This window comes from Panonychus citri, unplaced genomic scaffold (genome assembly GCF_014898815.1).
Source record: "Panonychus citri isolate SS breed McGregor unplaced genomic scaffold, ASM1489881v1 Contig00033, whole genome shotgun sequence".
Taxonomy (NCBI): Eukaryota; Metazoa; Arthropoda; class Arachnida; order Trombidiformes; family Tetranychidae; genus Panonychus; species Panonychus citri.
The window spans coordinates 1,089,438-1,103,179 of record NW_026515438.1 but is presented as its reverse complement, the minus strand read 5'-3'; the positions used below and the strand labels follow the sequence as shown (position 1 = coordinate 1,103,179).

At 29.8% G+C, this 13,742-nt stretch overlaps 1 protein-coding gene across 1 annotated transcript; it reads left to right on the top strand.

Annotated features, from left to right (window-relative positions):
• Window positions 1-2,837: 2,837 nt before the first annotated feature.
• Window positions 2,838-13,444, top strand: LOC128397508 (carbonic anhydrase-related protein 10-like). The gene is made up of 9 exons (XM_053358240.1): window positions 2,838-3,575; window positions 6,092-6,228; window positions 7,724-7,984; window positions 9,548-9,643; window positions 9,907-9,973; window positions 10,998-11,152; window positions 12,044-12,175; window positions 12,489-12,531; window positions 12,743-13,444. The coding sequence occupies exons 1-9, from the start codon at window positions 3,461-3,463 to the stop codon at window positions 12,766-12,768; spliced, it is 1,032 nt and encodes a 343-aa protein (XP_053214215.1). The 5' UTR covers window positions 2,838-3,460; the 3' UTR covers window positions 12,769-13,444.
• The last annotated feature ends 298 nt before the right edge of the window (window positions 13,445-13,742 follow it).

Here is a 13,742-nt window from a genome sequence, read left to right as displayed (position 1 = left end):
TCGATAAATTTTACTTGAAAAATAATGCTTCAGAATAAAATTGCCTGTTAACAGGTTACATCATTCCATTATTATTTATCATCATTATGATTATCATGATGAATTTAGTAGCTTCCATCTACCTCAAACCCTTCGATGTTCACAATAAGAGAAGAAATGAATTCTCATTTAGTTGCAATTGGTTTTCATGATTAAATTTATAATAATTATTTCAAAAGATCAAAAATATTTATTTATACTTATCTTTTTATTAAACAACATTCGATACAAATGCTTATTAATTATACAAAACTGAATCAGGTAAACCATATGGATATTAATAACATTCAAATTGTACCGTATTTATCTGAAGGTCATCTTAAGAATTTCAATTTCACGAAAGAGTTTCCAGTACCACTAGTGTAAAGTTTCTATGTTTCTATGAGTTTTGTTTAACATGTTAAGATGAATTTATTGCATGAAGGATTTTCAACACATCTTTAATTATCTCAAGATCTGCGATAACAATGATTTTCAAACTCATTTTACAACTAAAAGTGCGGAGAATAACGATATCACCTTTAGATGACCTCGCAAGGCTTTCTTTAAACAATGACCTGAACGACCTTGATATAATAAAGGAATCGTATGAAGAATCAAATGAGGAAGCATGTGAATAAGAAGACGGAGATAAGCTTGACTCAACAATACGTACAATGCGAGAACTCAATCATGGCGGATTTCTGGGTAACATATTCTTGTTGGGATGGATATGAAACTTATGCTGAAGACTTCTGGTCCTGAATAAAAACTGTTCAGTGGTTTCTCTGTTAACAAAACGTTCTGAATGTAACTGATTCAAGCATTACCTCTATTAATTAAAACAACTGACAAAATCATAATTAACACTCAATATTTTTTTTATCGCCTTTCAATTCATACCTAATTCATGCAATCAGGATGCAAAGGCCTTTCTGACTATGATTCGATTGCAAAAATTTTTATTGAATGATTTTACTGCATATTATGGACGTTATATGCTCGCTTACACAGTTCAATGGTCTGGTTTTAGCATTTGAAAATGCAGTTTATTAGTTATAAGGTTTTAGAGTTCAAAGTTATTACAGAGTTGAAAGAGGGTGCCATAATGTCAAGGTCATTGAGGTCATTAAGCACAAAACGTAGTAAAAGACTATTTGAAGGTCTTTTTCAGAAAACGATAATTAACGATTTGATTAATTTAAGTACTTTTCTGTTCGACAATATTAAAAAGTTTACTTTTTCTTGTGAAAATATGAGTTTATATACTCTAAGTGTGTCGCAACTCTATGGTCTTGTGATATTCTACTGTCGCAAGTCCAAACAACCTGTTGACTGGCTAGCTCAAATTACATAATGTCAGTAAAGAAGTTTAAGCGTCAATAGGACCTTGTGGGGAAGTAATTCCAAATTCGTAAGCTATATGTTCAGAAATTGAATAATACTAAAATTTGAGAACATTTATCATTGGATTTAAACGTTCAGATCTAACTTTTGATTATGTAGTTTTTGATTTTAGTATGTTGAAAATAATCATGAGCCTGCAAATAGTCGGACTTACAACTATCTAGTACTTATTATTCCTCCGGCAATTATATCAGTCGATTGCTAGATAAAAAAACCATGTAAGTCCGATAGCCTCATTAGCTACCTAATAAGATCCTATTTGACAAAAAATAGTTTAATTTAAATAGATGAAGCAACATCATCTTACAACTAGATACAGATAATAGCATATAACAAATCAGCTAAATCCTCCTAAATCATCACAGTTATCATTTAATTTGATTGAATTGTTTAGGTAACTCAGAAACTTATTGGTCATGTTAACTGATAATCATTGTAAACATTTCCTCTAATAAGATTTGTTATGTGATAACGATATAAATATTATTGTTACTTGGATTTTATCAAAATGCTCATGGGGTCGATTGCCAATTCTCATGGGCTGTGATGATGAAATTGTTGATAAAAAACAGCGTGAATGAGTTTGCTTGAGAGAGGAAGAGATAGAGAAAGAAAGAAAGAAAGAGAGAGAGATAATAATGATAAGAATAATATTTCGGTTCGCCTTGAAATAACAGAAAAATTCGGATGTTTTTTTGTCTCATCAAAGAAAAAGAAGAGAAAAAATCATTCTCTTTTATTATTTGTATTATTATAATAAAATAAAATTCATTGAGTTTTCACCTTTGAATCTAATAAATCTGAGAGTCCAGTGATGACAATAACAATAATAATAATAATATAATTCTCAGACTGATGATGACCAGTCACTTGGAATGTGGTGAAATCATTTCTCACCTTCTTACTTTTCAAATTGTAACTGTTGGAAAAAAAAGTAAGAAAATGAAACTAAATTCTTAATCTTCATCATGTTCATCATGATGATATATCCATCAAAAGTGCATTCTTACATTTAGACTCATTCATTTTAAAGCAGCATTTCAACCTCTCAGCATTTTCAATGAAAGAAAACTTTCTTATCAAACTAATTTACACATCGATTCACATTGAATCATAATAATTCATCTGAATATTATAATAATAATATGAGGAAAATCTGATCAAGAATAAACAATATCATGAAATTTCAGCATCCCATGGATAATCTAATTCTCCTTCAATCAAATTTCTTGCATGGAAACTTACTAGCAGTATTTATGGAAAATAGGAAAAGGAAAATATTTCATCGTAAAATTTTTTTCTCTTTATTGTTTTACATAGAATTCATTTTTATTTCCGTTTCCTCTTGACCGAGTTTCTTTCTTCCACTCATAAATTAAGATAAGTTCAGCTTTTAATCTTTGCCATGAAACCAGAATTTAGATTTGATGTTGTGATGTCAATAAGTTTTATCGCCAAGTTTACATCTCGTAAACTTTTTGTTGGAGAAAATTTTATCATCTGTTGGTCAACAATTTGGTCCAGTTAATTGTCATTGATTAAACATCCATTGTTATGAGCTTTTGGTGATTAGTATCACCATTGTAATGACCCATATTTACAGTGTCTAAATTGACGGTGGTAAAAAAAAGAGGCACCTTGATTATCTCTTCTTTGAGTTTCTTTTGTCACTTTTTCAACTGCATCAATTGTAAGCTCATGGTGATGAAAAAAAAGATATCATGATGCTGAGCATACTCTCATTGAGTTTTCATGAACAAAAAGTTTTTCTTTTCCACCTTAGATCCTATATTCCATGAAACTGAATCAGTATCTATCATGAATTACTCCGATGAGCTTGATGCTAAGTTTTGTCTTCTAATTTTTCACTTTCGCCAAAGATTCAGCGCTTCTAAAAAGTGATCTTCTAACTCGACATATCGGATAGTTCAGTAGCGATCAAGTTTTGCAAATTGTGAGCTTCATATTCATAAGAATTTGTATCAAAAAAAGTTCTCCGTTTCTTCAGTTAATCAAGAAGGAATCAGCGATAACCATGACGACCTGGTGGATATTTAAATGGTTTCCATTAATTGTGCTCCTCCAATTATTACTAGTAAACTTTTCATTCAGTAATTGGGATGACTGGTGGACATATGATGGGATATCGGGTAAGTTAAATCAGCTCGATAATTTTTTCCACCGTTATTATCAATAATCATGATCAGCATGAAACTCAAGATGAACATTCATCATGAACAAATATACATGTACTTATCTAATTTCAATGATTTCTATGTAATTATCATGTAACTTTCGACTAGATTTCATGTTATAACTATTATGTCTAATAATAGCAAATAGAAAAGCGTTTCCACTGATTAACTAATTAACTCAGAAATCAACATGATTGTTGTATCGTCTCTCATTGAAACTGATAATTAACCAGTAAACTATCATGATGATAATTTTTTATGGACAATACGAAGCTTTGATTAACTAATCAGTTAATCTCAATGAAATTGGAGTAATGCTTTTTTCACTCATCTGATAGTTTATAAACTATCATTATCATCATGAACTCGAGGTCCAGTTGAAACAATTATAGTGATAATATTGAATTTAATTAACTCGATCTCTCTCTCTCTCTCTTTCTTCACCTCCTCCCAGAAACTTTATCTCCTCTTATGGTCAAGTATTCATCTAATGAAAGGGCAGGGTTAAAATTGGTCATTCTATTTGCCTTCATCTTCTTATCCTCATTCTCATCATCATTATCTCGTCACCTTTTTGTCCTTTTTGCTCATTTATTCAGATATTATCTCTCTCTCTCTCTCTCTATCATCAATGTTTTTTCCCTGTTCATCTACTTTCCTGATAGATGCAAAAGTGATGATGAAAAATGTGATGATAAAGTTTGATAAATTTTAATCATCATGATGATGATACACATGATACAATCTGATGAATTGATGAATGGATTGAGATTCACTCAGCAAGATTATTATTAAGTTAACACATTAGAATCGGTTGAAATAGGGACAAAGTTTTTACTCTGAATTTCATGAACAATGATGAAATCAAATCTATTCCATTTTAAAATAGACTTTAGAACTTTTCTTTTCTTCGAATATCTTAGTTCGATTTTGAATCTTGTTCGCTATATATAAAGCAACTTTAAGCAGGAAAAAAAAGTTAAAACTTGAATGAACTTTGTTCAATACATGATACAGTATTCACCTTTCTATCTCGAGTAATATTTTCCCTCGGAACTTTCATTTAGCTCAAAGAAAGAAAAGTTTCTTTTCTCAGTCCTTGTTAATTCAATGGAACAAAAATTTTATTTAGTTTTATCATTTTCTCTCCCTCGTTTATCTTTTGGAAGATAAATATATCACCTTGCCTGGTTTTCTCTCAATGTATTATTATTATTCGAGTATCTCAGTGAGTTTGTATCATCAGAATATCTTGAAATTCAGTTTATCTTTCATGACGATTCTGTAAAATCACAGGGAAAAAGTGAGAAATAAAATTCCAATGAATGAAATGAAAGACACTCCAATCTGTATATAAATTGATTCAGTGGGAGTGAAAAGAGATGATCTGTAATTCAGTTAGTGACCATCATGGTTACATGAAAGACTGAGAAATTTTCACAAGAAAAAAAATAATTCTGTCCATTTAACTGTGAGAATGAATGAAAAATCCTATGTAATAACATAGAGACAACAACAAAAAAAAAATGAAATCATTGAAAATCAGGTTAAAATGATTCACTAAACTATCAATGATCGTTCATTGAAAAATTGTTCAATTGACTTACAATTTAATATGAATCATGTTTAAATCACCGGAAAATGTTACCATGTTTATTTATCATCTCAATTCTGATTCTCTGAGTCTTCATCTAAAACTTCAATTAGATAAAATCAGTGAGTGTCTTTTTTACCTCTACTAGTTAAAACCATTTGGTTTCCACTCAATGTAATCATAATGATATTAAATTGTTATCAAAATGATAATCAAAATGAAACCAATATCATTATAAAGGTAATAGTTATCATCTCAAATATATATAAGATGATCAGATGAGAAAGTAATCATCCGAAAATAATATTGGAACTGTTAAAAGTAAGGTGACAATGTAATTTCATTGGAATCATTTGTTTCTCATCATCATCGACTCAACATATTGACCTCATCAATTTGAAACTTTTTCATTTCATCCAAAAATTTATCATCTCCTATTATCATCTTCCAATATCATCACCTACTTTCCAATATGATCACCATAATGGTCATGCTAGAATGATAATCTCATGAAATTATCTCCCCTCGAATCTTTCAACATTATATTTCCTCTGTACTAACAAATTCATAGATACAGAAACTGACCTTTGATGATTTTCAAAGTGACCACAGAAAAAAAAATTTCCCTTTACAACAACAACAAAAAACCTTTGTGTCCATTGTGTTTGTCCATTATTAATGTAATATCAATGTTGTAGTTATGATAATCTATTCATTTAATATTGTGTTTCTTTTATAACTCAGAGTTTTCATATTGATGTTCATTGTTGTTGGACACTTATAAGACTATGAGGTTAATATGTTACCCTGATTGAATCGATTGGAATAACAATTAGAACCAATTTTTCATGTTCATTTTTGTTTATATCACTTTTAGGACCCGATTTTTGGGGTTTACTTAACCCAGAATGGCATTTGTGCTCCAAGGGTAAAAGGCAATCGCCGATAGACATCAAACCACCTCAACTACTTTACGATCCTTCACTTAGGCCTCTTCACATTGATCCAAACAAGGTGAGTTCTTTAATCGTTTAAATCATATTTCATGAGGATTAAATTCAATCATGATTATCATGTTATCGGATTCAACTTTTGATACATGTTCTTATTCATTATTTAAAGTCTAATCTCATTATTATTTCACTGAAATTGTGGATTAGTTTAACAGAGTAAATCAAATTTTTCGTTAACTCCAACAATCATGAAGGATTATTATTGAGGAAAAGTTTTAGTTAATCCAGATTGTTATTACCAATTTATTATTCTCAATTGATGATTAATTGATTTCTTATTGTTTGTTGATTTGTTTGTCACTTGTCAAGGATCAAGATGTTATATAATCTTGACTTATAATAATTAAGGAGAAAGGATTATCTTGTAAGTAAGGATTAGTGAATTATCCTTTACTTTTGATGTGGATTAAATAATAAATGATATGAACAATTATATCCCTTCAATTGAATTAATTTTATCCTTTTTGATTTTCTTGCAACTATTTTTGAAACATTGTTATGAAACCTTTACAATGCAATTATTAGATTGATGGTGAGACAATGTGAAGGTATTAGAGTGGAAAATTATAATCCACAGTTAATTGTTGTAGATTTAATTTAACTTGACATCAAGTTTAAGATCATCAAATTAGTTTTTTCTTAATCAATTATCAAGGGATATTGATGATCTCACTTGGGGTAGAAAGATAGTCATAAACTTTTTGCCTCGTGGAGAAAGTTTCTCATTCTGTTTGGAAATTGATTATCATTGGTAAATCATGAATTAAGAATTTGGATTTCACCAAAATTTAAACATTAAATTTACAGGAAGAAAAACTAAACCTCAGGGTCTCAAGTTTTCCCTGAATTTTGTTATATTATCAAAGTGAATGATAATCTTAAGAGTGAGTTTATCATTCCAAGTGATTAACTTGTTTACAAACGGATCAATTGTCTCTCTCTCTCTCTCTCTCTCTCTCTCTCTCAATGGTAACCTCTTCATCTTCATCTTCATGTTTCATTGTTATTATTTTCCTCATTGATCTTAAATCTTTCATGAGCCTTTTTCATGATACCTTCTGAATCTCATGGAAGGATATTTAATCAATTAGTCCAAGTTAACGATCAGGAAGGAATCAAATCAGAAAAGTTTGACTCTCTCTCTCTCTCTCTCTTTCTAATCTTATCCCTAATTGAAATTGAATCAATGACCACCCACCCAAAAGTATCAACTATTTATTATACAGTTTAAAGACGGACAAGTCAATTGGTCAGTTGAAGAGACCTATTAATAGTTAATACTAACCAGTGTCCAGCCAAGAGAAACTGATATCTTAATTTACTTTAATTCCTATCAAGTTCATTTCAATTATATTCTCATGACTGTCATGACTTGAGGGTTAACTTTTCATGATAATACAAGTACTTTGAGCCTCTGGTCATCTTAATGTCCGAAAACTTAATATTATTATTTATCAATCTGTAACCAATTATTAAAATATTCTTGTTTATATTAGGTTATTGGTGTTCTTGAAAATAATGGACATGGAATAATATTCAAGGTCTCTGAACAGACTGAACTCAGGGTTGATGATAATCTAGTCGAGGAATCATCTGTACATATAGAGACCACACCAAGTCGTGTCCAGTTATCGGTCAATATAACCGGAGGTCCACTTTCATATTCTTATTCATTCAATGCAATCTATTTACACTTTGGACGTACCGATAATCATGGTTCAGAACATTCGATAGGTGGCCAATCATTTCCTGCCGAGGTAAGTGACCATCAAACTGACCACAACAGAGCAATAATGACCATTTATATCTTTCTCAATTTTCGAATAAAACAAAAAAAAATCTCTTTCATATATAAATTATTATCATTTCTTTTCCATCTTATGTTCATATTTATATATATTCCCATTGACATGCAACTCACCAATTACCTGAAACTAATGCCCACTGGTCATCCAATGACCATTACTAAAATTTCCGGTTATCTGATTGTCCAATAATCATCAAGATAATATATAAAATAACAAAGAAAATATAAATTCCGTCTTAACCTTAACCAATAAATGATAATGAATAATAACAAGGAATCAAAATTAAATCTGCCATGAATTTAACTGAATATTCATGAGATTTCATCATGTTAACCATTATCATTAATATTGTATTCATGATAATACACCATGAAAATATTTGTATATATCAATATAAAGAGACAAAGACTTGAAATCTGAACAAAAAAATATGATGATGATAATCATTAATAATATCAGTTTGATGTATAATCATCATAATGGTTAGATTGTTATGATTCAATTAATTGTGATTAGCATAAAACTAATTGTCCTTAGATGAGTTTAATGAAACTCATGAATCTAATTTAGCTTGAAAGTTGTTTTAATTGTTTAATCATCTCAGCGGGTTAGTTATTAGTTTCCAGTAATTAATAGATTCTCAAAGGTGAGGATGATACAAATTAAACTGGGAGTTAACTTGAGGATGATCAAAATGATGAGGATGATGATAAACAACAGGTAGCATGTGAAGGTGAGTAATCATCATGGTTAGAAATTCACAAAGGAAATAAGAGAGAGAAGTTCAGTTCAGAACATTTTCCCTGTTTGGATCCTATTAGATTCGAGATCTCAAACTTTACATGGTAAGAAAACGATCAAAGTTCTGATATTCTGAAATCGTAAATCTGATTTTCATTGAGATTTTATGAATTACATATTGGCCAACATGATAATAAATTGAGCTATTACTTGATTTGATTTCCATCATTATGATTATTAGCTTAAATTGTTGATTCGTGAGTTAAACATGATTGAAAAACTTTAGTAGATTAATCAGAAAATTTTGAATTTATGCTCAGTCACAATTACTTTTCCTTCATGATGATGAATTTAATTGAATTAAAATTGGTCTCGTTTGATGAATTTTAATTACCACCTAATTTTGCGCCATTTAAAACCAACAATTAAATCTGAAAACATTTGGAAATTGAAAGTGTTACAATGAACATTTCTCTCCATCATCAGCATCATCATTATATCTTGTTGATAGTCTGAAGGTGGTGTTGTGGGTGGTAGATATTAATATTATATTGTTCAGAGGAAATTCAGATAAACTGAAACATGATTAGGGCGATGTTAGGATAACATGTAATTGTCACCATGATCCTATTCTTGTATCAATCTCTTCATCCTTTCCATATCATCATTCTGATCCTTTTTCAGAGAGAGAGACTCATATTTTTATCTATCTAATTTTTTCTCTCTTCTCATCCTTATCTTCATCCTCTTCCTCTTCCTGTTGGCATAAAGTTACAAATAATTGGATATAATTCAGACTTGTATCAAAATATCAGTGATGCATCAAACAAAGCCAATGGACTTGTAGCCATTGCATTATTAATTCAGGTTGGTATCATCATCATAATTATGATTAGCATTATCTCATCATCATCATCATCACTATATGGTTTCAATGGCGATGATGATGACAGAAGACAAACAAAAAAAAGATTGGGGTGGGAAATCACCCACCGGGAAGCATCATCATGTTTGATATTAAATACAAGGAAAAGGTGTCAGCCTTTTTTTGTGATTTATATTGGAAACATGATTCAAAATGAATTAATTAATTGTCTTCTAATTGATTTAATGGTAAACACTTTTAACAGGTTGGTAATAGCAGTAACATGGAGCTCAATCATTTACTCAGTCTTGTTCAAGGGATAAAATTTCGAGGTAAGGAATCAAATTCAATTGTTTACTTGCAATTTTCTTCCTCAATCCAATCCTAATCTCACCCATAATCTCACATCTTATCCATACTATCAACTAATATTAGAATCAAATCCTTTTAAAAAGTTTCCAAAGTGCCACAATAATTGACCATTTTCATTGGTGAATCAAGATTATCAAGTTTATCTCTTGATAATTGATCAACAATAAATTCAATTGTAACGTCAACAACAATCAAATTGAATCAGAATCATATTTCAAATGATATAATACCCACCATGGTCTGAGTATAATCTAACAATTCATCTTAATGTTCATGATATTCATGTAATAATAACTGAAACATTTTTACTGAACCTTTTTTTTTGCTCATCTTTTCCGGTTTATATGTAAAGTTGATTGTAACTTTTTCATTGTTTGTTTTTCAGTTGCACTTTTTTTTCATCTCATTCTCATTAAAATAGATTCATGATAATTATACCAGAATTTATCAAATAAATGATGAACAGTTTGATGATTATGATCATCATCATAACCTTTGTAATTCAATGGAACTGAACTTTTGTCATGTTGAAGGTTTAGTTTGCATAAGTTGACATGGATTTACATAAAAGTTTCTCATTCAACTTTCAGCTTCTTATCACCTTAAAGGTGTTGTTGTTGATCTTGTTGATGTGTTCATCATCAGCTGATGTTAACAATGAATTCTCATCATCATCACAATGTTTTGATTACATTAACTTGAGTTAATCTGATAAAAATTGTCATCTACTTATTCAACTTTAAAACAACTTTGTTTCAGATTGTGATTTTCATCTAATCAATTCTGACAACCATATATACATTTCAATCTTAGACTCATGATAATATTATTCAATAACCATGATAATTCAGACCACGTACAGATTAACAACTTACTAAATGTTATCTAGTCTAATATTAACCCAACGGTGTTTTCATAACCATTTCTCATCCATAAATCGATCAATAAATCAACTAATTTGATTAAATGTTTTCAAATTTTCAGGTCAAAATGTTACGGTAAAAGGACTTTCAGTTGGTGACCTTTTACCTGAACGAGCTCATTATATGACCTATGAAGGATCGTTGACCATACCAGGATGTCATGAAACCGTTACTTGGATCATAGCAAATAAACCAGCAACAATTACACCCAATCAGGTAAACTGAATGTTTAATCATTTCAGTAACCAGCAATTCAATTCAATTGTTAACATGATGATGATGATGATGATTGAATTACATGATAAAAAAAATGACATTTTGATGCGCTCAGAATGACTAATAGCTGGGAAAACATTCACATTCATTGCAAATGACATTTCAATGAATGAATATCATGTTTCAATGAGATTTCAATTACAATTACTCCATTTCCAATCATTACAATCAACTTACTATACTTACAAATGATTGGGAAAACAATGTTTCCTTAATCATTGAGACCAATTTAAAAATGAAAATGATTTACTCAAAAACAAAAACAAGATTTAAAGTATTATTATTATTATTTTATGGTAAGAAAACAAATCAACAATCAAAAATGTTTGCAAAAAGTTATAGTTAATTCAATCAACTGTAAAAACCTCAATCAACTGATTTGATTCCTTGATTTCACCATGGATTATGCATTGTTGCAGTTTAAAATTGAACGTATCATGAAATTGAATCAACCATTTGGCAATTTATACAATTATTATTATGATTATTTGTTAATAATAACAATTGAGAAGCAAATTTTTCAGAATCATGAAGGAGTAACAAGTCAAAATTCATATAATACTAATAATGGATTATATTATATCACAGAGATTGAATTTATTCAGAGATGAAATCAAAATCTATGGTGAAAAAACCTCAATCGACTTATGGTTTTACTGTTATTCCCTTGGTACTCATGAAAATAAAAAAGATATTAAAAAAAAATCCTCATCGAAAGAGTGAAAAATCATTTATATCATTCGGGAATCAGATTGACAATCATGATGTGAAATTAGTAGTAACCATTAACCGTTATTTCATCTTCTTTTTTTTTCTTTTCATTCATTTCAGCTTTTTGTCCTCAGGAAATTGATGCAGGGTGAATCTGACCTGCCCAAGGCTCCGCTCGGTAACAATTATCGCCCATTGCAGCCATTGAATTCAAGGTTCGTTCGGACAAACATTGACTTCCGCCGTAAGCCGGTAAGTGTAACAATCTATTACTATTACAAGTTGAATTAAATGGTAAATTGTTGATAATTTAATCGTCTCCAATTACCGTTAGATTACAATTAATTGGTTGAATTATTGTTATCATGTACAAAGAAAATGAAAAATGAAATGATTATATTGCAAAAGGAAATGATATTATCATCATATGGATGTTTGCTTTTTCTTGGAGGGAAAAGATTTCAAAGTTATCATTTAATATACGAATGAAAAATAAGATAAATTCATATTCATGGCTCTGAATTCATAATGTATCTCCTTTTATATCTCTCACTTTCATGCACAGGGGGAAGATTGTCCCACCATGAAGAAGAATATGCATTATCAGGGTAAGTAAATGAATTTCTTTCTCATAATTGAGATAAAATTCTGTACCTCCTACTTTCCCTTTTCATTTATTTCTATTAGCATGTATTTCCTGAATTCTGATTCTCATTTTATCTCCATAAATGTACCATGAATCTCAAGGTTCATAATAAGATGATTATTTTGTATCAATATTATTTTTTTTATCTTCTTACATTTGATTATATCTTCTAGTTAACGTTAAGCATATCAAGATATGAGATTATCTCAGTTGGAAAACTTTTTCAATGGTCAAGCTTGAGGTGGAAAGATCATCAGGATGAACGGAACTTTTTCCCATTCGATGAAATTTGATTACAATTAAAGTGCCTCCTGAACAATGTTCAAATGTTGTTCAATCTTTTCATTAGGTCAGATCGATACTAATTAAGTTTCGTTCATCCTTTGGTCTTTGGTCATTGTGCTTTATACATTCAACACTCAGTAAATCCAACAAATGGATGAGAACCATGTGGTCAAGCTAATGGTCAACAATGTGAATTGAAAGACAATCAACTGAACATTTCGATAAGTGGACTTGATGTATTTCTGTTTTGTTTACCTTTTGAGTAAGAAAAAAAAGTGAAGAAATTTTTTTCCATTTCAAACTGACCACTAAGTTGGTTTGCTGACCAGCTCAATGGATATTGTTGGTTTTGTTAATCATCATCTTCTGTTGGTCATCATGATCACCGATAACAATAATGTGACTTTATTTGAGTTAAATTTGAGTAAAAAAAGTAAACTAATATAAGTGTAATTTAATTTAATTGCATTAGCCATTGTCCATCTAAATCAATATCAACATTTGACCAATAACAATGTAAAAGTTAATTAAACTTTGACAATCTTTTTAGCTGTAATAATAATTATGATAATAATAAAATCATTTTCACTCCCTCATCTCCTTGTTTATCATTGTTAATTTTTCATCATTTATTGGTCAGTTTAGGCAACTGACCGATTGTCAATGATAACCATTTGTTATCATAATCGGATTCAAGATCGTGATGAATATTTTCAATTTGTGTCGTAATTAGTATTGTTACTTTCAATTTTGTCTTGTAAATATTTGGATTAATGGTCAAGATGTGGTCAAAAGTTTACCTTTTAACTTCTAACGTTTATTTGTTTACCGTTTTTGAGGTCATCTAAAATTTTCATTCATTATCAATTTACCTTGATTGTTATTATT

Coding starts and splice junctions, on each gene's coding strand:
- LOC128397508 (XM_053358240.1), top strand. CDS start 3,461: ATGACGACCTGGTGGATATTTAAATGGTTTCCATTAATTGTGCTCCTC. Junction 9,644..9,906: donor CCATTGCATTATTAATTCAG/GTTGGTATCATC, acceptor CACTTTTAACAG/GTTGGTAATAGCAGTAACAT. Junction 12,176..12,488: donor TTGACTTCCGCCGTAAGCCG/GTAAGTGTAACA, acceptor TTTCATGCACAG/GGGGAAGATTGTCCCACCAT.